General features: G+C 44.2%; 1 protein-coding gene across 1 annotated transcript; it reads right to left on the bottom strand.

Moving 5' to 3' along the window:
• Positions 1–16,675: 16,675 nt before the first annotated feature.
• On the bottom strand, positions 16,676–22,788 carry LOC107147828 (protein FAM205A-like). The gene is given in 9 exon segments (XM_048783456.1): positions 16,676–17,968; positions 17,970–18,398; positions 18,400–18,624; positions 18,626–18,718; positions 18,720–19,148; positions 19,150–20,641; positions 21,340–21,400; positions 21,928–21,973; positions 22,611–22,788. Coding segments are annotated over 9 exon segments (4,065 nt in total). The 5' UTR covers positions 22,755–22,788; the 3' UTR covers positions 16,676–16,822.
• Positions 22,789–23,373: the final 585 nt, after the last annotated feature.

The following is a 23,373-nucleotide window of genomic DNA, read 5'->3' as shown; positions in this document are numbered from 1 at the left end:
TGGCCTCATATTTAGTTTCTAAATATCTGAGGGTTTTCCAGATATCTTTTTGCCATTGATTTCTAACAATTCTGTTAAGATTAGAGAACATACTCTGGATAATTGAAAACCTTTAAATTTATTTAGACTTATTTTTTGGCCTATTATGTGGTTTATTATGCTAAATGTTTGGTGTATCTTTGAAAAGAATGTATGCTTTATTGTGTTAGACAAAGCTTTCTATAAATGCCAGTTAGGTTAAGTTGATTGGTAGTACTAGAAGTTCAATTCTTCTGTAATCTACTGAACTTCTGAATATTTGTTCTCTCAATTATTGTGAAAGAGGTTTTTAATTTTTCATTTTTAATTATGGATTCATCTGTATCTCCTTGTAATTCTATCAGGTTCTGTTTTATGCATTTTAAAGTAATGTTGTTTAGATGATTAAATACTTAGGATTTATAAGTCCTTTTGATGAATTGAACTTGTTGTCATTATGAAAAGATCTTTAATCTGGAAGTATTTCTTGCCTTGAAATCTACTATGATTAATATTAATATAATCACCTCACTAATATTAATATAATCATATTCTTTTGATTAGTGTTAGCATGGTATATATTTTTCCAGCCTTTTATTTTTAACCTACTTGTCTTTCTATTTAAAATGAATTTCTTGAAAGTAGCATAGAGTTGAGTTTGACTTTTTAAAATCTAATTTTACATTATCTGCCTCTTATTGCTATTTTTTTTACAGCATTTATATTTAATATAATTATTGACATGGTTGGGTTTAAATTTACCATCTTGATATTTACTTTCTATTTGTTCCACATGTTCGTTGTTTCCATTTTCTTCTTTTCCTGCCTTCTTTTGAGTTAATTCATATTTTCCATTTTGCTTATTATCTTTTTGATTTGTTGTATTTTGTTTTAATAGTGGTTGTTGTGGGGCTTATGCATCTTTAATTTATCTTTGTGATATCTTTATAATATGCCAAATTGGGCACATTGAATTAAATCGATCAGAATACAATGTTTTTTTTTTAATTTCTGGTCATGATGGATTGCAATAAAGATTCTCACAGGAGACTTGGAGGCAGAAGTGAAGCAACAACCATTTTGTAGCACATACAGTTGCCCCCATAAGCTGTGTCGTTATTTTCCACAGTTTCAGTTATCTGAAACCATTGACAAGAAATATTAAGGGAAATTTTGAAATAAACAATTCATAAGTTTTTTTAAAAATATTTATTTTTTGGTGTAGATGGACACAACACAATACCTTTATTTTTATGTGGTGCTGAGAATCGAACCCGGTCCTGTGCTAGGCAAGCGCTCTACCGCTGAGCCACAATCCCAGCCCCAAGTTTTTAAATAGCTATTTTTTAAATTTATTCTAATTAGTTATACATGACAGTAGAATGCATTTGGACACATTGTACACAAATGGAACATAACTTGTCATTCCTGTGTACATGATGCTGAGTCACCCCCGTAGTGTAATCATACATGTATATAGGGTAATAATGTCTATCTTATTCTACTGTCCTTCCCATCCCCACCATCCCACCACTCCTGTCACTCCCCTCTGCACAATGCAAAGTTCCTTTGTTCTTCCCTACTCCCTTCCCACTATGGATCAGCATCCGCTTATCAGAAAAAACATTCAGCCTTTGTTTTTTGGGGGGATTGGCTTATTTCTCTTAGCATGATATTCTTTAGTTCCATCCATTTACTGCAAATGCCATGATTTTATTCTCTTTTAATGCTGAGTATATTCCATTGTGTATATATAATACATTTTCTTTATTCTTTCATCTGTTGAAGGGCATCTAGGTTAACTATTGTGGTTCTATAACTTAGCTATCGTGAATGGAGCTGCTATAAACATTGATGTGTCTGCGTCAATGTAGAATGCTGATTTTAAGTCCTTTGGGTATAGACTGAGGAGTGGGATAGCTGGGTCAAATGGTGGTTCCATTCCCAGTTTTCTGAGGAATCTCCATACTGCTTTCCAGAGTGGTTGCACCAATTTTCAGTCCCACCAGGAATGTATGAGTGTACATTTTCCCCCACATCCTTGTCAACACTGATTGCTTATGTTCTTGATAATTGCCATTTTGACTGGCATGAGATGAATTCTTAGTTGTGATTTGCATTTCTCTAATTGCTAGAGATAATGAACATTTTTTTTTCATGTTTGTTGATGGGTTGTGTTTCTTCTTCTGTGAAGGGTCTGTTCAGTTCCTTAGCCCATTTATTGATTGGGTTATTTGTTTTTTTTGGGGTGGGTTAAGGTTTTTGAGTTCTTTATATATCCTGGAGATTAGTCTTCTATCTGAGGTGCATGTGGTAAAGATTTTCTCCCATTCTGTAGGCTCTCTCTTCACGTTATTGTTTGCTTTGCTGAGAAGAAGCATTTTAGTTTGAGTCCATCTCATTTATTGGTTCTTGATTTTACTTCTTGCACTTTAGGAGTCTTAAGGAAGTCAGTGCCTAAGCTTAAAAAGCTATTTTGAGTAGTATGATGAAATCTTGCCCCATTCAGCTGCATCCCATGCAGGATATGAATCATCTCCTTGTCCAGCATATTCATGCCGTATATATTACCCACTTCATAGCAGTTAAGAGAAGTTTGTTATAGCATATTGTTATAATTGTTATACTTTATTACAGGTTATTGTTACTCTCTCAATGTGCCTAAATTTAGTAACAAAACTGTATCATAGGGTTGGGGTTGTGGCTCAGTGGTAGAGTGCTTGCCTAACATGTTTAAGGCACTCGGATCAATTCTCAGCACTAAATACAAACAAATAAAGTAAAGGTCTATCAACAACTAAAATGTATTTTTTAAAAATATATCATAAGTATTTATAGGAAAAACAATACATATAGGAATTTGGTACTATCCACAGTTTCAGGAATCCACTGGGGGTCTTGGAACATATCCCCTATGTCTCTTATTTGCTGACTGAATTGGTTGGTAGGAGGCAGTGGGGGGGCCTCTGAGTTCCTGAATCTTTCCCTGAATCCTCTACTAGGTTCTGGCCTAAGCCAAGTGTGTATGTTTAGCTTCATAATGAAGACACTACCAGGATCAGTAGCAACAGAACTCATGTAAGTTATGGCCCGTCCTTAGACCCAGCTCATTCTTGGGGGCTCCATTTTATTTTTACTATCCCTTACTTCATATCCATCTGTATTGCCAATTCCCTGCCTTGTGCACATCAATCTCTGACTTAACAACCTCTAACATTTACAAAAGACCAAATCCTTGTTATAAGTCCATATGCAATTAAATTTATACATTTATTTACATAAAATATCTCATATTGGTTGTACTTCCTAGATTGAACTTTGATACAGTCAAGTAACGTCACGAGCCAACCATGGGTTGTGTGTGGACTGTGTTGAGCATCGTAGCCTAGTTAGGGGATAAGTCTAGCATTGGGAATCTCTTGTGGCACTCCCCCAGGGATTGACCGCCTGATGCAGGTGAACTTCCCCTTCAAGCTCTGCCAAAGATTCCACACAACGCTTGAGATTGGGTGTGACCTGCAGAGATGCCATCAACCTGCTGACTACAAGACATCATGAAGCAAGATCCACCCTTGAAATCTTATCCCTGTCTTTGATGTACTCCCTTAAATAAACCACTGGAGCCATCTTTCCTTTGTCTAGTTCCAGCACCCACGTGGACTATATCTATCAGGGGCTCTGTTTTATGTAAATGTATTTCTGACTATTTGTGTTTTGTTCTTCACTAACCAATTTAGACTTTAAGTTTCCACGTGGCTTACACCCTCCTCTGCAGGAAGAAGAACCGCCCCCCACCATGAGATGCTGGCCATTGCCCCCATTAAAGTAATATTCCACTTAATTCTTATCCTCATCTGGACTTTGTGCTGTTGTTCTTATTCATTTTACTTCTCTATTTCTTCTAAACCTAACAAAACATCATAATTATTTCATCTAATTATCTGTTAAATCAAAGCACTTTAAAAGGCTTTTAAAATGACTAAATATTAAAGAAAATTTTAAAACATTTATCCACAGTTATTATTTCTAGTTGCCTTCATTCTTTTGTGCAGATCCAGATTACCATGTGGCATCGTTTGCCTTCTGCCTGAAGCACTTTCTATAATATTCGGTAACATTATTTTTAGTAATGTAGTTCTGTCGGTGATGAATTACTTAAGCTATTTTATCTCTGAAAAAGTCTTTATTTCACCTTTGTTTTTCTTTGAGATAGAACTCATCATAAAGTTTATCTTTTAAAGCATAAATGCAGTAGTTTTAAAAAGTTATGCAACTATCACCACCATCTAATTCCATAACATCTTATACCCTGAAAAGGGACCCTGTATCCAGTAGCAATTGTGTTAGGCCATTGTGTTAGTTGTGTTTCTGTTATTGTAACAAAATATCTGAAACAATCAACTTTAAAAGAGGAAAGATTTATTTAAGCTCATGGTTTCAAAGATTTCAGCCAGTGTTTGGTTGGCCTCATTGCTTTGGGGCCTGTGGTATGGTAGAACGTCATGGTGGAGAGTGCAAAGTGGAACAAAGCTGCTCAACTCATGGTGTCTGGGAAACAAAAGAAAGAGAGGGAGAAGAAGGGGTAGGGACCCCACAATCCCCTTCAAAAGCATGCCCCCAATAAACCTAAATCCTCCCACTTCTTTAAATTTATATCAAGTCTTAATAACACCATGAGCTGCGTACCATGGCTTTAATACATAGACCTTTGGGGGACAATCCAGATCCAAACTATAGCAGCCATCATCCCTCACTCCCTGTATCCATGAAAAGCAGGCTGGCATGAACTTAGATAATGTAGTAGGAAGGAGTGAATATTGTTATGAGCATGATTAAAGAAAAAAATAAAATTATAATGGACTACTTTCTCAAACTTGGCTGCTCATCAGAATTACTTGTTGAATTTGTTAAAAAACAAACAAAAAACAGAATTAGGGGCACTACATCGGTTCCTAAATATAATATCAACAGAGCAGAGTCAAAGACTATTTTTGTGAGGTTGTTGAGGGTTCTGAGGTATAGGTGGTCCAGTATTTGGTGGGGTACAGCTGGAAGATCAATGTGAATCTATTATTCCAAACTCCAGAGGTACACAGAATAGGCAAAAGGTGGAAAACTTGGCCTCAAGAAGAAGCTGGGGTGATGCCCACTTATACAAGGGATTTTGCAGCCCAGCACATCCTGTGTAAAAAGCTGAGGAGACACAGCAGGGAGGAGGAGAGGGCTGAGCTCCTTCCTCTCCTAAAATGCCAGGATCTACTGCTCATCTACAAATTTTAATGTTCTCTTATCCCTTTAATACCACTACTAAGAGGCCTCCTATTTCTGTCAGCTGGAGTCCATGGACCCCATAGGTCCTCCCTTTGCTCACCTTTCCTATATTCAGAAATCTTCCTACCTTTGACTCAAAACTCCAACTTTTGAACTTGAACATGAAGAGAGAGAGCAACCTCAGAAAGATATTTCTTTCTAGAGATGTTGACTTCTCACTGCTTGCTTCTGGAGCTTAGAACCTAAATTAGGAGCCACAAGAGAAAGGAATGAAACAGCAGGGACTTTACTGGAGGTGGAAACCTGGCTGGACAGAAAGCCAGGGCAAGAAACAGCTGCCTTAAGAGCAGTGGGGATGGCAAGTCTCTGCCACCTCCCTGGTCTGTGGAGGACCTGGGGGCATGCTAGTGATGCACTGATGTCACCTGAAAGGGAGTGAGCTCAGGTATAGAAACTGTGACCAAGAGAAGGGCTGAGATGGAGAGGAGTTGTGACTTTTCTGTAGGGCCTAGGCTTCTCTGGGACCCTTGGCTATTGCTCAGCTCTCAGCTGCTGGCCTGGCTTATCCTAGCCCATAGTACCACTTGAACACATTCTAGGTGTAAGAGCCTGCAGTTTACAGCCCACAAACCAGCCCTTTTTTGGCCATCAAGACAGGAAGTATATAGACACTGGGGAAGGACACACAGCTTTGGATAATGGCACATCTAGATATAAGTGTCCACCTAGAGTTCCAATCCTAAGGGTGAAGGTTTTAGCTTGATGAGCTATTGAGGGAACTTGGATACTGTTTGATGTCCTCTGGGATGTCAGGTGCAGAGTGCCGCACTGGTACTTTGGGGTAAGAATGGGGAAAGTACTTATGGATGATATCAGTTCTAACCCATCGGTGAGTGCACAACTAACACATGCTATCACCAGATTGAGACACTGAAAGTGGGGAGGAAAAACCACATTTATTGAGCCTCCCTCAGCCTCAGTATCAGCAGGCCCTCTACCTGTTTAGGACAGGCACCTGGGCCACTTCTGTGGTAGACAGCTTAGGTGTGAATGTTGCAAGAGTCTGGAAATTCCCACACTGGGGAGGGCCACATTCCCCTCAGCCCCAGGCCAGCCTGCTCCCGCCTGCTGGGGGCTTCCAGGGCAGCAGATGCTCCCAGCTTGGCAAGCAAGGAGGCCTATGGCCGGAATTTCAGCTAAGAGACTTGGCGAATCTTGGAACATGATTTGGGGTGGGCAGGGCCCCATGAGCCTGTGTATCCAACAAGGGTCAAAGGGCCTGGGTGCTTTGGTGCTCCTGGGTTCCCAGCAGAGCACTGAGCCCTCCAGGAACAAGATGCCCCATGGACTGGGCTGTTGGTCCTGAAAGAACCACCAAGACTCTGAGGTTACAAATGACACAACCCTTACTATGGGTGTGACATTGATGTGCCCAGAGTGTAGACATACATTACCCAATGTGTCACCAACCAGGGTTAGGGCTAGAGTTAGGCTTGTGCTTAGAACAGCACTGATGTTGTGGTTGCAGACTGGAGTTGGACAGTGGTGAGCACAGAGCTGGGAGCCTGGTGATGTGGAAGTGGGATTCAGGATTGGGTTTGTGATTCTGGTTGGTAAGAGCTAGTGTGTCTTGGATTAAGATTGTATTAGAGTTGGAGTAGGGCACTGCTTGCATTTAGGATTGGGATTAAGATTGGCCAGGAGTTCAATTTTGTGTTGGAGAGCAGTCTTAAGCTTCTAAGAGAGACTGGAAAGGGACTTAGGCTTGAGCATAATGTGGGTTATTGATCTGGTAGAGGGCCCGTTTTCTGGGCCTCCAAACGTGAGGGGGACCAGTGCCCCCACAGTTATCCAACTAGGGCAGATAAGTCCCCTGATCCTGGGGAAAGGGAATACCACAACAAACTCATTTGACCATGTAAACATGTTCACTTCACCCAGCAGTATTATCTTCCTAATGTGGGTTTTATTAAGGGTGTCCCTTGAAGTTGTCTCTGGGAATGGAGTTGGAGTTGATTTAGAGGTAGGGGCATAGGATGGGACTGTGGCTCACATTAATTAAAGTGTGGGGGAGAGATACACAGTTGGTCATGCCCTGTGTCAGGAGTGTCTTCCTGGGTACCCAGGACCTGGTACTTGAGGGTTCCCTGAGGGTAACTAGACTGAATGTGCCTGGTTTGTTGTTCCCTCGTGCCTGCCATGTCAAGTCTGGGGCTCAGGACCCTGTAGGCATGGATCCAGCATTACACTGGGGACCCTCTGTAGGTGAAGGATGGGCTGCTGAAGAGGGCAAGGGGCACACTTCCTGAGGGAGACAGTTCTTTAAGAGCACACAGCCCAGCTATTGAGCCCAGTGGTATGCATGTGAATCAAAGGACAAGAAATAGGACAGAAATAGAAACCAGAGGTCAGAGGGAGGGACAGGTCTGCTCAGCAGTGGCCTTGAAGCTTAGGGAGGAGTCTGATGAATGGGTTTGGATTGCACTTGTCTGTGGGTTTGTGCGAGGGACTGTGTCAGTTATGTGTACAAACGTGTTTTTGAGTCTGTGTGAGTTTTGGGGCATATGTCTACTGGGGCATGTCTGACTCAGGGTGTTCATGGGTTAATGTAGGTATGTTTCCTACACGTGTTTGTGTGTGCTCTGAAAATTTTTCTGAGTGGCCAGGGTGACCTTGCGTCTTTTCTCGTATGTACCTGTGTGGCTGAGTGTCTGTCTTTGTCTCTCTGTCTCTGTGTGTGTATGATCTCCTCTGTCTTCTCATTCTCTGTCTGCCCCTCTCCAGCCCCCCCTTTGCCTGACACACCCCAGCTGCCAGCACTATTTACCGCAAGCAATGGCTTCCCTTCCCGCTGTCCGGATTCCCATGGTCAGGCTGCCTGCCCGGGGCCCTGCCCCTGTGGCCTCTGTAGGGGGCCTGACCTTGGAAGTGATACACTCTGGAAATCCCCCAATGTGCTCCTTGCCTGGTCCTGGATCCAGAGAAGTTACAGTGAAGGAGGGGCACGTGGAAGGGAAGGGGGCCTGTTGGCAGCACCCACCCATCCTTCTGAAAACAACATCTTTCTCTGGCCAGTCCTTCTCCCCATGCTTTTATCCCAACCAAGTATTCAGGGTCCTGGCCTCTCTGTCTGTGGGTTTGGGAATGCACAGTCCTCTGCAAACCCAGTTAGACCTGGTGAGGATCTGGCACTTTGTGTCCCCAGCACCCTACGTGCCTGTGTTATGCTTATTTCTCATGTCCTCATTGAACTCAAGGTTGTCTTCCCATCTCTCCTCTTCTTGCAGTGGACACAGGAACCATTCTGGTTCTTCCTTCTATGACAGGGCTGTCCTAACCCATGGGTTCCAGAGTCCAGGCAAAGTATTAAGTTTTGGTTGGCTGATAGAGAAGCAGAGGTCCAAATGCCTCCCCATGGTGCAGGAAGCAGCATCTCCAGGGGGTTTATTCTTGTGCTCATCCTGTGTTCTTGCCCTCCCTGCCTGGGCTTCAGTGAGCTGGCAAAAAAGCCAAGCAGCCTTTTTTAACACTCCCTGTTGTTTTTGACCCAGCCTTGAACAGAAATGATATTGTGGAAAGGCCACTGTCCTCCCTGTGCTAGTGGTCCCTTGCTTGAGATTCCTTCCAGACAGTTCTGAAATGACTTCTGGAGGGCCTAAGGAAAGGGTTCTAGAAGGTCAGGCCATTCACCATATCACAATGTGGTAGAGGTGAACCCCAAAGTTCCCAAGCACTGATGCATTCCTAGCATCTACCCCTAAATCTGGAGTAGCAAATTCTTATATGTATGCATCTTCTGATTTCTCCTCTCTTGAGTTGAGGGAGAGGTAAAGGGTGGTGTTGTGCTAGGGTTATGAGATAGCAGGCTTCATCCTCCATCAGCATACTGTGTGGATCTCAGACTGCTCCTATTCTCTCAGATCTTGGCTTTGTTGAGAACTCAGGATCCAGGAGGTTTCAGTCGAAACTCAATTCTCTGCCTCCAGTTCTTTCTTATGAGGCTTTGTTCAGCCACATGAGCATAACATTGTGCAAATAGTTTAAGATACTGTATCAGATGCTTAGAAATGTGTTAAGAGGGTAGATCTTGTTATATATTTTTTACTATGTTAATAAAAGGAAAACACATGAAAAGATTCAGCATAACATATTAAAATGCAAATGAAAACCATTAAAATTCAAATTAGATACCATTACACAGTTTAGAACATCTAAAAATTAAAAACCAGTTGACCAGCATTGATGGGACTACAGAGGCAGGTAGGAGCCTGTGGGGGCCCTGGGAAGGACCTGCTCCACCCTAAGCCAGGATGTGTGCACACTAACCTGGCTTCCCACCTAATGCCATTGTGACCCTTCTGAGTGAATTCCCTTCATTCTGGGCCTCTCTCTATTGTCCCAGCTCTGTGTCTCTATGTGCAACTCCCACCAGGCAGGGAGGATGTGCCTGTCCCAAGACCTCCTTTGATCTCTGGGGATGCTTCAGGAAAACACCTGGAGACTGTTGGCTCAGCAGGCCTGGGCCTTGTGCTTCCCTCCCTGGCAGTCAACTAGGGGCTGGGCCTCCATCCTTTGGGCACAGAATTGCTGTTTAGGGGGCAGGGAGGAAGGCACATCCATGCTTTTCCCATCTGGGTTTTCTGCATCCCACCACAGGGGACCATTGTGCTAAACAGTGGGGCCCTATCAGAGGAAGCAAGACCTGCCACCACTTCCTCCTAGTTTGAAGGAATTGTGACTTATCCTGGATTTTCTTAGGAGCCAAGAGCTTCTCTGTATCCCTCAAACAATATGATAATAAAGTTCAGCACTTCCTGTCCCATCTCAAGTTCTTCGCTCCTCTGTGGCAGTTTGGAAGAAGGATGCAGGTGTGTCACTTTTGGGGGGATATTAGTTGGCCAACAGAGATCTTTCTCCTCTACTCAGGGCCACTGCATTGTCTTCCTGCTTCCCAGCTTTCCCTTCTTATCCTCTGTGTTCCCTCTCTAAGCATGAAGTTGCCCCTTGGCTCAATTTGAAGCCTCATCCATTTAGAGATTGGTCTGGCATCTCTCCTTTCCCCCCAGCGTTCCAAGAGCACATGCTCTATATGCACAATTGGTCATTTCAACCACCTTTTCAGGTCTTCAGAGTCCCACCAACCTCTTAGGCCCTATATTTTCCATGATAACTTCCAGAATCCCTCTCCACCTCCAGCCTTCCTGCTTTGACTTTTGATAACCCTCTCCATACCTGCAGCCATGGGTCCTTTCTAGCTCCTCAAAGACCCAGAGGGTCTTTGCCTACACTCAGTTATATATTGGAAAAACCTTTCTTTTCTACCCCAAAGTCCCCCTCCTTTCATGTCACCTTCTTCCTACCACCAACAAATTGCCTATGCTGTCAATCCAGGCCAATGCTTTGCCTTCGATATGCAGTCACTGAATTAGTCAGTTTGTGTTCCTATGACAAAACACCTGAAATAATCAACTAATAAGGAGGGAAGGTTTAAATGGGCTCAGGGTTTCAGAGATTTCATTCTATGATCAGTGGATTCCTTTTCTCTTGGACCCAGGATAAGGCAACATATCATTGTCAGGGGTATGTGGTAAAGCTGCTCACCTCATGGTGGCAGGGCAGTGAAAGAAGGGATCAAGAAGGGGCTGGGGTCCCAATATCCCCTTCAGGGGCACACCCCCCCAAGGATCTAACTTCCTTCAAGTAGGCCCCACTTCTCAAAGTTCCACCACCACCTCCCTATGGCACCACAGACTGGTGACCAAGCCTTCAACAAATGGGCTTTGTAGGAACGGTGGTATTCAAGACCCAAACTATCACTGTCCTGTGTCCTTACCTCTACAGCAGCGCGTTGCTCCAGTAGCTCTTCCCTCACTTGCTGTCCTGTAACATTTAATTCTCTTGACTGGATCTTTTCTACCAACACTCACCATACTATGTCCCTTCTTTTAGGAAAACCCTCTCTGGGTTCCCTGACCCTACCAGGGACCTATTCATTGTTCTGTAGCCCTGTGGCACAGACGTCTTGAAGTAATTATTACCACTGTAATCACTAACTGTTCTCCTTCCATTCTCACTTCAGTTTACTCCAGTCACATCTTTACCTCCATAACTCACCCAACTCTCTTCTTCTGAAAACCATGAATTATCTCCCAGTTGATAAATGATGGTCCTTATTTTACTTGGCGTGTTGGCAACTTTAAATTTTTTTTTAAATTTATATATGACAGTGGAATGCATTACAATTCTTATTACACATACAGAGCATAATTTTTCATATCACATATGGGATTCATTATGCTTATATTATATAGTATATTAACACCAATTCGTGTCTTCATACCTGTAATTTGGATAATAATGATCATCACATTCCACCATCATTAATAACCCCATACCTCCTCCCTTCCCCTCCAACCCCTCTGCCCCATCTAGAGTTCGTCTAGTCCTCCCATGGTCCCTCTCCCTGTCCCATTATGAATCAGCCTCCTTATATCAAAGAAAACATTTGGCATTTGATTTTTGGGATTGGCTAACTTCACTTAGCATTGTCTTCTTTAACCCATCCATTTACCTGCAAATGCCATGACTTTATTCTCTTTTACTGCTGAGTAATATTTCATTGTGTATATATGCCACATTTTTTTTATCCATTCATCTAAATGAAGGGCATCTAGGTTGGCTCCCCAGTTTAGCTATTGTGAATTGTGTTGCTATAAACATTGATGTGGCTGTGTCCCTGTAGTATGCTGTTTTTAAGTCCTTTGGGTATAAACCGAGGAGAGGGAGAGGGATAGCTGGGTCAAATGGTGGTTCCATTCCCAGATTTCCAAGGAATCTCCATACTGCTTTCCATATTGGCTGCATCAATTTGCAGTCCCACCAGCAATGTACAAGTGTACCTTTTTCCCCACATCCTCACTGTTGACAACTTTTTATGCAGGAAATTACTTTCTCTTTGAATACTATCTTGGCTTCCAGAACACCACACCCTTCTGGTTTTCCTGCTACCTCATGGACTATTGCTTTTCAGTTTCCTCTGCTTACTGACTGGTTCAATAATTAGAAATTATTTTCTAATTTCTTGAAGTGGAAGTTTCCCAGTACCCTGTGCTTAGATTTCTTCATTTTTTCCCTTCTGCCCCCATTTTTTTATATGTAGCCAGGCTTTCCTTGAGAACATCATGTTTCTGTATGGAAGATAGACTGTTGAGAGTGTGCTCTCAGGATGAAACAGAGATATTAGTTATAATGTTACTTCAGTAATGACAGCAGTAGAGGGTGTGGTAAGTGGTTATAGGCCAGATGTATTTTTTTTTAAATTGGTGCATAATAATTATACATAATTATGGGATTCATTATGCTGTATTTGAACATGTACATAACCTAATTTGATCAGTCTTATTCCCCAGTACCTTCCCTTTCCTAATGCGTTTTTGAAGGTAGATACTACAGGATTTCTGATGGACTGGATATGGACCCTTAGGGGAAAAAGTTATAGATGACATCATTTTTTTTTTTTGGTCTGAACAAATAGAAAGATGATGCTATCATTAACTGATGTGGGAAATATTGCAATTGGAGCAGATTTGGTTATGTGTGAGTGGGTAGATTTGGGGCAGGGATTTATGAGTTTATCTTTGCATAATTTAAGATGAATATTGGCTTCCAAATGTCAATGTTGCTTAGACAATTTGGACATTGGAGAGTGTCTACTGCATGAGACCATGAGTTCCATTGTGACAGGGCCTGTGTCTTGTTCACTGTTATACTGTCATAGTACCTAGAACATAGTAAGTACTCAAATATTTTAATTGTAGAATTTTTATTATTGACAATCTGGAGTCCTCCTCATCCTTTTGTGGCAATCTATACCTAATAGCATTCATCACATTGATGTAATGATTTGTCTTCACAGCCCATTCTTGAGATTCAACCAATATTAATGTATTACTATGTGCTAGCCACTCTCCTAAGCCCTAGGGTTATGAGACACTATATGAGTCATTAAAGCAGGCTAAGGATGAGAAACTGAAATTCAAGGAAAGTTCATAAAAATAGAGAAGAGGGAGTCAAGAGTTACCAAGATTAGAACTCGGTGACAGTCTTACTCAACAGACTGAGCAAAAAAGGAATGCATAATCTACTATTGTGGGATTCCCGCACACAGGACAGGACACAGGGGCATTCAGCAGGAAGCAGTGTTTGTTAAGTGCTGGCCCCGGCCCAGTGGATGTACATCCAAAGGCTGAGTGAGCCCCAAGCACAGAGGGGTATTGCCTTATATATGCTCTGTTAACCCCCTGGCCCTGTTACATGTCAGCCCCTTTGTCTCTCCTTTGTGGTAACATTCTGTTCTGATAGGGTATTTGGTATTATAGAATTGCAACTGTCACGTGGCTTTCTCTTTGTTTTGGGAGAGCGTGGACCACAATGCCATTTCCTGATGTCTGATAGGAAGGAGTGTGTTTGGAAATTTTGAATTAAGTTGCATTTTCTTTGGAGCAAGATAGAGTTTCTCCCCAGCTGTTGACTGTACTGTTTGTTGCTCAGGGGAAAGACTGGGCTAGAGAAATGGCTTTGGGAATCACCAGTATATCAATAACAATTCCGGTTGGGTTCAGATGTACAGTTATTTCTCTTTCCCTGATGAAGAAACCAGGGCTCCGAAATGTCAAGTAACTTAACAGATGTCAGAGAATTCTAACCCTGATTATTATTTTCCACATTCCATTCTTGTGACTTTGACCTTAAAATCTGCATCCTTCCCAAGGGGTCAGACATTTGGCCTGAAAATTATAAAAACACTCAAGGATTTTGTAATGTTTTCCTTGTGCTGTATTTTTCACCCTCTGCTCTTTGTTCATGTTTGTCATCTTCCCCTGAAATTATTTTCTGGCCACTTCAGCCAGAAGATTTCTTCCTAAGGGAAGGAAATGACCCAAATCTTTTACTTTGGGGAGCAAGTATAGCCCTGAGCTATGCCATTCTGCCATGGATTCCTTAAGAAGCTAGGGGTTTCTCTTTTCCTTCCAGGGAACCAATGCCTGCTCCAACCAGGTAACTAGAGAAGGAAAGACAGGGGACACTCTCCTCAAAGTTTAGAGGGAATTTGAGTGTGATGGCCACCATGAAGCTTTCCAACTGCTACAAGATGTTTATCAATCACACCTATTGCTCATGGAATCCAAGGTGGCTCAGAGTCAGGGGGAAGCATGCAAGAGGCAGAGATGCTAAGTCCCTGATCCTAATTTTAACCACCCATGGGACATTCACAGGCAAAAGTGTAAAGTCTAAGTCCTTGTTTAATTCATCTAACCTGTGTTGAATAAAATGGCAGACTAGAAGGCCCCTGGACAGATAACAATATTAAAATCAGCAAAGGTCACTTCTAGGTCTCCAGAGAGGGTGAAGCTGGGTGACTGGATGACTTTGCTTCCTTCTGAGTCTCTTGTTTCTCTGAGGACCTTGTCTGGAAAAAAAAAATAAAGCAATTCTAGAGGCAGGCTTCCAGTCATTTAAAGGGACACCAGCAGCTGTTTTTTTCATTTTTTTGTCCTCTTGTGAGCTGGAATGGTTGTCTTTGAAAGTATCAGCCTAGCAGATAACAATTCTAAGAGTATCACAAATACTTACAAGATATTTACAATGCTTATGAAATAAGCCTATTTTGATTCAACATTAATGGCAGTGCTCTAACCCCACCAAGTTCATTTGCTCACCACTCCAAGAGGCCAAAACTAGAGGGCAAGTGTTTGGGGCAATTAAAAAAGTTTCCTGAGGAAGCCAATAAGCCAAAGCTCATAGAGGGGTTCAATAAAAATCCAGAGAATGAGTCTGATTTGTTTTAAATAATTTGCTGTTTTTTTAAAAAAGTGTTCCAACTGAATGTCCAAGGTTACTGAGGCTACTTTTGGTGGGGGATCACCCACTCAGTGATGGGGTTGTGAGTGAGGGTGGGAGTGCAGTCTGGACTAAATAGCTAGCAGGAAAGAGCTCTATCTCAGTATAGCAAGCTGTACAAGAGGCCTTCTAAACAGATTTATAGGAGGGGTTTCATTCTATGGGGAGAATGTGGCTAGGACATAGTTTGATGGGGTTTACCTTTCTTTGTAGCTGTTTACAGACCTCAGCTTGCTTCTCAGTTCCATCTTGGATTTCTCCATTTCATTAAAATTTTTAGAGAATTGCACATATTTCATTAATGATTAAACAGACATTTCCCTGAAACAGCAAAATATTGGATATTCCCAGCGAGAGAGGCAAAGGGGCCAGAATTTTGATTTGGTTGTAGAGACTCATGTGTAGCATTAAACGCTTAGATTTTTATGATCACTTTTTATGGCTGGTTAGTAGACTGGACACTTTCTAAAAACCTTAAGAGCCTTCTTTTGACTATCAAGATGAATGTTTTTGGTGCTTTCTGGAATGCAATGGGACATAATGAAGAGATGGAAGGAAGGGATGGCAGGAATCAAGGACTGGAGCTATTACACTTACTTAGTACAGTCCTTGGTAGGGGAAAACCACAGGAGTCATCCTCTGAGGGGAAGTTACCATGCAGATCCTGGGAGGGATTTAGTTGATTTCAGCACAATTACTTACCATGAAAGTATACTCAGGTAGTAAGGATGGGAGACTCCAGGTGTAGGTAGTGTAGAAATAGGACACAGTACTAGAGATGGATATAAACTGCTGGCAGTAACTTGATACGCTCAAATACGTTTGGAAAACTGTGATTCTTTCCCAGAAACTTAAATGCTCATTCCTTCATCACACTAAGGCCAAGGAGACCCATGCTCAGTATTTACTCCCTCTCTCTACCTGAGAACTCTGGCATTGCCTTTGCCTCCTGGCTCGAAGTTTGTTTTAGTACCAAGCAAATTGAATTTTGTCCCTTATCATGCTCCAAGATCAGGAACATGTCAGCTTTTGTCCCAGGTACACAGACCTCCAACTTCATGCTCCTTCTTCCAGGTTCCCTGAAGGGAGGGGGACAAGCCGCTCTGCTTTTCTACTGGGACCTCATTCCAGGAGGGAGCCATCCCACACTCCTTAGGCAGTGGAATGAGAGATAGGCAACAGGGTTATAGCAAGCTCCCAGAATGGTTTCTCTAGAATGATCTTCCCAATGCCTACAAGGGAGTTTCTATCATTTAATTTAGATATTTATCACATTAGCTACGTGCTTTGGATAAACACAAAAACAATCCCTCAATAAGGGAACATTCTGGCATTTCTTTAAAATGACTCATCTGAAATGTAGGTTAAAGCTCCTTGCCTACATAGGAAGGTTGTCTTAGCCTACCTCATGCCTTCTCTTAACAAAGTACAGTGTGATAAAGAGGAAAGAGACAACTCTTTGTTTTGAGATATAGACTATTATTTCAGGTGGTGCTCTGCTACACCTGTTCATCAATGGAAATGAAAATAGCGCTCTTCAAGGAATGCCCAGGTTGGGGAGCCTCGAAACACTTCCTCATTGCTTTGGGAGTTCTCTGGAGCAGGACGATGTTTCAGAGCTGAGGGCTGGGAGCTAGGGGAGGCTCCCTGGATGGGAGGCACAAGCCACTCGAGGACAGTGCCGAGGGCAGTGGCGGGGATGGCCCAGGGTTGAGGCAGAGCCATGCTGTCGGGAGCGTAGCCGGAGCTTACTGTCTGGGGAATGGGGACCATTTAAGGCAGCTGGGCCTACTGGCTTCTCAGGGGAGGCTGAACGGGTCTTGGTATCTAAGAAGGTCAGGCCTGCTGGCTTCTTAGGGGAGGCTGAACGGGCCTTGGCATCTAAGAAGGCCAGGCCCATTGGCTTCTCAGGGGAGGCTGAACGGTCCTTGGGGTGCCCACTTGGCTTCTCTGTCTTAGTTCTCCCCATGGGGCTTTTGGCTGGAATGAGGCTCTTTTCAACATTTTCTTTTCTGGTTTTGGACACTTTCCCAGCTTTGGAGAACATGGACTCTACGTGCCCTTTGCCTTTCTTCTCAGGGGTAATGCAGTGCAGAAAGGATTTTATTTTATTTCTCAAGCCAGTCTCTGGAACGATGGGCTTCTTGTGAGAATGGGCTGGCATTGCCTTCCCCTGCAAGACCTGACTGTGCAGAGTTTGGCCCTGCAGAGGTTTACCCTGAATTTTCTGGGGGAGGAAAGACTTGTCCTGGGAAACGCAGGGCACCACGGGCTGGGCATTCTTAGGGTTCCTTGTGGGCTCAGGGATGACATGTGGCTTGCTTGGACTGTCTTGCCTGTCAGGCTCAGATTCTTTCCCCCCAGGAACTACTGGGGGTGGCTCTGGGGACTGCAGCTGAGGGTGATGCTGGTGGCTAGGTGGACAGGGATCCTCAAGAAGAAAGCTCTGGTTCCATCGCCAGGAGCCTCGGGATGTCCTGTTCATCCTTTCTGGCCTCTGATCTTCAGCAGGGTGTCTTTCTTCACTGATTGAGGAGATCCCAAGCCCTGCATCCCCTTCTCCAAGGTCCCCTGCTGCCTTGGGTTTCCCTGGGTCCTCTTTCTTTTCTGCCAGTGCCAGGACTTGGGCTGAGTCCTTGATCTTGTCAGGATTTGGGGGCTCAGGGATCCAGGGTTCCTCCAGGATGGGGTTATTCACACTGGCCTCCACCTGAACGCAAAGTATCTGGGCCTGGGTCATGTTCGCATTGAGTTGTGAAATCTTGGAAGCCCGGGGGGGGTGATCCATGGGGCACTGGTTTGGAACTAAGTGACTTTAGGTTGTGCTGTACTGCCTTCAACTCAGTGGCCAGCTGTTTTTTAAGGGGGATCCATTCTGAGTCTGGGGCAGGAGGAGACTCTGGTGTGATGGACAGTTCCTGGACTACTGTGCTTTCTGGGGTGCTTAGACTCCCAAGAGACTCCTGTGTGGATTTGTTCTCTGTGAATCCTTCAGTTGGTTCCCTCTTCTCCCTTATCCTTATGGAAATTCCCAGGTGTATCTCTATGATCTTTTTTCTCAGGTGAAAATTTAGTTTGGCCAGGATGTGTGTCTTGGATGAGGAAGGGATAGTAGGAAGAGTCTGGCTCCTTGGAGTCACCATCTCTGTCATTTCTTCTACCCGAACTTCAGGCTGGAACTCCTCTGTGTTGTCTGCCCAAGTCTCATTCGTCATCTTGAAAGCATGGTTCAAGCCTCCTGCAGGGGTCTTCAGATGAGATCATCTGAGTCAGTGGAGGAGTTGGAGGCTCCTCTGGGATTTCCACAGGCCCAGACACCATCTCTGTGATTACAGGTTGACTACAGATTGCCGGAGCCATGGCCCTAGAGAGGGCCACACAGTACAGAGCAGGCAGGCCTGACAGGAAGACCAGATACTTGTGCCGCAGCATGGTTTTCCAGTTTCTCAATGGCTGTATCAGACAGGACTCGGGGCAGCTTAGGGTGTTCAGTGTCAGCACTTGGTAAGGCCTGCTGCTGCTGCTGATCAAAGGGCCACTGGCATCCAGGGCATAACTTTGGGCTGAGGGTCAGGTTCACTTGCTGCCTGCAGTTCCGGGTGCTGGCTTTGTGGAATGCAAGGGAAGGGAGCCACTGCCAGGCCTCCAGGAATTCTGCATTCCCAGGAGCTGAATACACAGGCAGGGACCTGGCCCTGGTGGATCTGTCCACATTTGGAGTCGATGTGGCTCTGCAATATTTCCTTGGCTTGGGCAAACAAGTGTGGCATGGGGGTGGGCATTTGGGCTACCATGGGTGAGAATAGGACACCAGCTTCACTGTCGTCTAGGGTTGCAAGCGGGGGCATGCTCACCCTGGGTAGGGCTGTACTGCTCCAGGTCAGGGTCTGCTGGTCAGTGGAGGAAAGGAGCAACTGGATGGACTGCTGAATCTTTGGGGGCAGGCCCCAGCGATGGTGGAATCAACTGCTTCTGGAGATGGAATTCCAGCAGCCTGCGGGCATGCTCTGGGAAGAAGAGCAGTTCCCTGGTGAGGACTGAGAAGGACTTTCCTGGACAGGAGGTCTTCATGGTCTCAGAAGGTTGGATTTTGTCACATGTTTCATACTGCTTGGGACCTGGAGCATGCTGAGATCTCTGGAAGACTGCTGGCAGGTCCCACTGAAGCTGGAGTTGCCTCTGCAGCAAGTGCCATTCCAAGGCTTCACACTCAGCTGTAGTCAGAAATGGGACACTGACTTGATTCTTAGAGGGAGACATGCAATTTAGGGGGGTTGGGTGTGAGCCTGCGGCTGAGGTTGGGGCTGACTCAGGTGGAGTTTTGGACAGCAGGGGATAGAGCTCATTGAAGAGAAGAGAACCATTCAAGGGGGACCTGGGCATACTCTTGTTCCTGGAGAGGCCTTTAGAGTCCAAGAAAGTGGCCACCAGGGATTCACTATGCAGAGTAGGGAGGCCACAGAAGAGCTGGTTATATTTGCTCTGTGAGTTATTTGCCTGACCACTTGGCAGTGAATAGAGGTCATTTAGGTCTTTAAGGGCTGGAGATGGCAAGGCTAAAGCCACTGGTTTTGGGGTTTTCTGGCAGTGGTGTCTTTGTTCTGAATCTATAAGGGACCATTCAGAAACCCAGAAGGTCTGAGTGGGTTGGCCAGCCACATATGAGCACCAGGTCTGGTGAGAAATAGTCCCAAATCTATGGACACAGATCTGAGAAGTATTATTTTGGATTAAAGAAACTGGTTGGTTATTTTCAGACTCGCAATACATTGGTGGGTTTGGCATAAGCTGCCTCAGGGATTCCTCCACTCGCCTGGGGAGCCCCCACCTCTGGAAATGCATCCATTTTTTTACATGTACTTCAAGAAGCCTCAGGACTTCAGGACTAAAGAATGGCAAGTGTGCATAGGGGACTATATGCAAGGCCAAAGGTTGTGCCAAGGTTGTGAGCTCTTGGGTTAGGGGCATAAAAGTGACCTGAGTATTCAAGGACTGCTGGCCTTGGTTCCCCTGGACAAAATTGGGGTTGTTCTGTCTCATCTCCTGCTCATTCCCTGGAACCACAGACAACTCAAGCCTTGAAGAAACCATAGTCTGTGGACCTACAGGCATCTCTACCAGTTGAAATTCCTGTCCTAGCGGGAGGCGATCAGTCCAGTATTCTTGAATGCTGATTTCTTCAGTTGTTAGTGCTGGGGTGACAGATGTCCCTGAAAGGTCTCTGGAGTGCTGGGAATGGAGCTCCAGATTCTGCTCAAAAGACATACTTGACACGGACAACGTCTCTAAGCAGGAAGAGCCCTGTGATGGCCCCAGAAATGTAGGGGAGATCTGGTTGTTTTCGTCCTCCAGCAATTGCTGAATCTCCAGAGCCACACCATTGCAGATTTGGCAGTAGGGATCTGCACACAGAAGCTGCCGCATGCTTTCCTTCTGGGGAAGCCAGCTGTGGCTGGGAAGGAAATCATGGCAATCATTAATAGAGTGACATCTACCTCTGCAAGAATTGTGGGCTGAGGATTTCTACCTCCATCTCTGAGTCCTATAAGAGTGGGGCCTATGCTATGAAAAATGAGTTCCTTATGGGAACTCATCATTCTGAGAATGAATCCCTTATGGGATGTCTGTGCTGCTGTACCCAGCCTCTGTTGATTATCAGTCTCATTCTCTAGAAAATTTAAGAAGATAATAGGCTCCTGGATGAGGGGTCCCAGGAATTGTCCTTCCTGAAGACAGACCAGAGGAGGAAATGTCAGCAGGGTCCAGGAAGACCCAGGAATCTTCCCTTGAAAATGTGTAACTCTAAAAAGAACATGAGAAAGAGGAGAGCTTTGTGCAAAACCCATTCTCTTAATGGGATAATTGTGTCCTGGCTGAGTGTAACCCCATGTACTGTTTTTTATTTACTGATCAAATCTTGAATTGTAGAACTACTGTGACCCTAGCACATTGCTGAATAGGGTGTCTCTTCTCTCTTGAGGTGTTTGAACTACTGTCTTCCCTTGCAAACCGCTCAACCAGGGAACCAGCCTCCATCCTATCTGTCTCCTCCCAGTCATTATTCCTCTCCTCATTTCTGCTCCAGCCCAGGCTGAGAGACCACCACAAGGCAGGCTGGGAGTTGAAAGACTGCAAAGAGCAAGAGATCACCTTTTCATGACAGAGAGCAGCTTCCGCGGCTTCTCAGCTTCTTCTTGGCAAAATCTTCGAGCTGAGGAACCAGGACAGTTTTATGTCATGTGTGTACTTCAGGGACATTCTCTAAGAAGCTGGAGCCCTTTGACTCTCAGCGAGAGGGGACTGAAAAATTCAACTGTTCAATACTCTAAGACACTTCAATGTAAATCGGATCATTCATGACTTGCTCTCCTGCGCCTATTATCGTCTGACCTTCACAACCTCACTGTGAGGGAGGGTCATCAGATGGTTTTATGGAGGACAAGACTGAGAGATGAAGTGTTACAAAGGATTTTAAAACTAGCAAATGACCATTAAGGGCATCTGTTTTACTTCCTCAATTCTTTATTCTCCAGGGAATGAGGTAGACAATTTTCAAACATTCCCAGGTTCTGATTTCCTACCCACAGAATTCCTCTGTGAACGTTGCCGATTTGGGTAGTTGGAGACTTCAGTGGTTAGAACACCCGTTTCCTGACACCAGGGGTCATAGAGGGACAACTACCACATGGGAAGCTAGCCCACAGTGGAAGGGAGTCAGAGAAGAATTTAGGACTTTACCTCTTGATGCTGCATCTCTAGCCCTTTGCCTGACTTTTCGGTGACGCTTGAAGACAAAAACATTAGAATGAAAGTGGGACACCATTTTCTTTTTCATGACCAAAATGAGACAAAGTTTACATACATTTCCTATCCTTTTCTATGTATTTGTCTGCATTTTATATACTCTTCTACATTTCCTTTATCTATACTTCATCTTTTTTTTTCACCTCAACATTTTTCCCTTCTCTGCTATTTCTGATTCTCTTTAAGTCTTTTCCAAACTCTGTACCTCCCATAGGTCTATGAGAAGTTCTGATGGAAATTGGCATAAAACAAGAGGAAGAATGGTACACCCTGAAGGAGGTATGGTTCTAATAGTCACAGGACTTGAGCTTGTGATTTAAAGGACTGTAAGCCAGAAATTCCCCCATATGGGGAGATCTTCTGAGAGCCAGTGAAGTAGATCCCATATCCAGGTCTCCACTCAAGTCAATCAGAGGTTGTTGGCTTTTCAGTCAGGGTAAAGTACAGGGGTGAACTTGTTAAAAAAATGCTTTTAGCCTCTGAGGAAAAAAGGACTATATAAAAGTACCTGAAGGTATGGTATTAAATTTGGCAGGGAGGGGTAGTGAGGTCATAAGGTGTGACCCTGGACCTTGAAAGCTTAAACTAGTTCAATTGTGGTCACAGTGTTTCCCTACCCGGCAGCAGCTTCTTGTAGGCTCGAGCTTCAATCCACAGTAACTCCGTCTAATCTGCCAGATAATTAAGATAATGATGAAAATGAAGCCATATGTATATAAGAATTGTCCAAAGTCCCACAGAACAAATGTAAAGGTCAACATGGCCTAAGCTTCTTTAGCATGAGGAGACCAACCATCTCCATATCTAGGCGTTCAGGGGCTTAGTGCCAAATGACTCCCAGTGCTTCACCCTTGTCATGTCCGCCTCACAGAGGACAGAACAAGCTGCAGACTGCATCACAAAGCCCTCCTGTTTCACAAGGGAGGCTCATGTGGTGGTTCAGTCCGTAGGTGAAGGCGTCTGCTCCTCTGTGAAGGTTGCAGAGCCTGCGTCTAGAGGTGCCACACGCACATGTCTATTTCCCACTTTCTCTTCATTCTCCATTTCCCACACCAGGCTGCTGGCTCGGCTCACTCCTTTCACAACACATGTTTGGTCACCTGTCCTCAGAAAACTGAGTGCTTTTGTGACACAGGGGAGGGAAGGAAGACTGGAGGAAGAGTGGCTGGGATGGAGGAACTTCACCAACTCCCCACTTGCCTGGAAATATAACTGAGAAGTGCACAGGAGTTTAGGGAGGTGAGCGAGTGGTTATGGCTTGCAAATGGAGAGCTTTGATATTTCTGGCAATGGGTGACAAGAAATCAGAAATGCAAGGAGAGGAGACCATGGCTGATGAAAGGCAGGGTTGGCTGTATCTTTAAATGACATTGTGGGAGG

This window comes from Marmota marmota, unplaced genomic scaffold (assembly GCF_001458135.2).
Source record: "Marmota marmota marmota unplaced genomic scaffold, marMar, whole genome shotgun sequence".
NCBI lineage: Eukaryota > Metazoa > Chordata > Mammalia > Rodentia > Sciuridae > Marmota > Marmota marmota.
The sequence above is the reverse complement of the archived record's forward strand: the minus strand, read 5'-3'. Positions and strand labels throughout refer to the sequence as shown.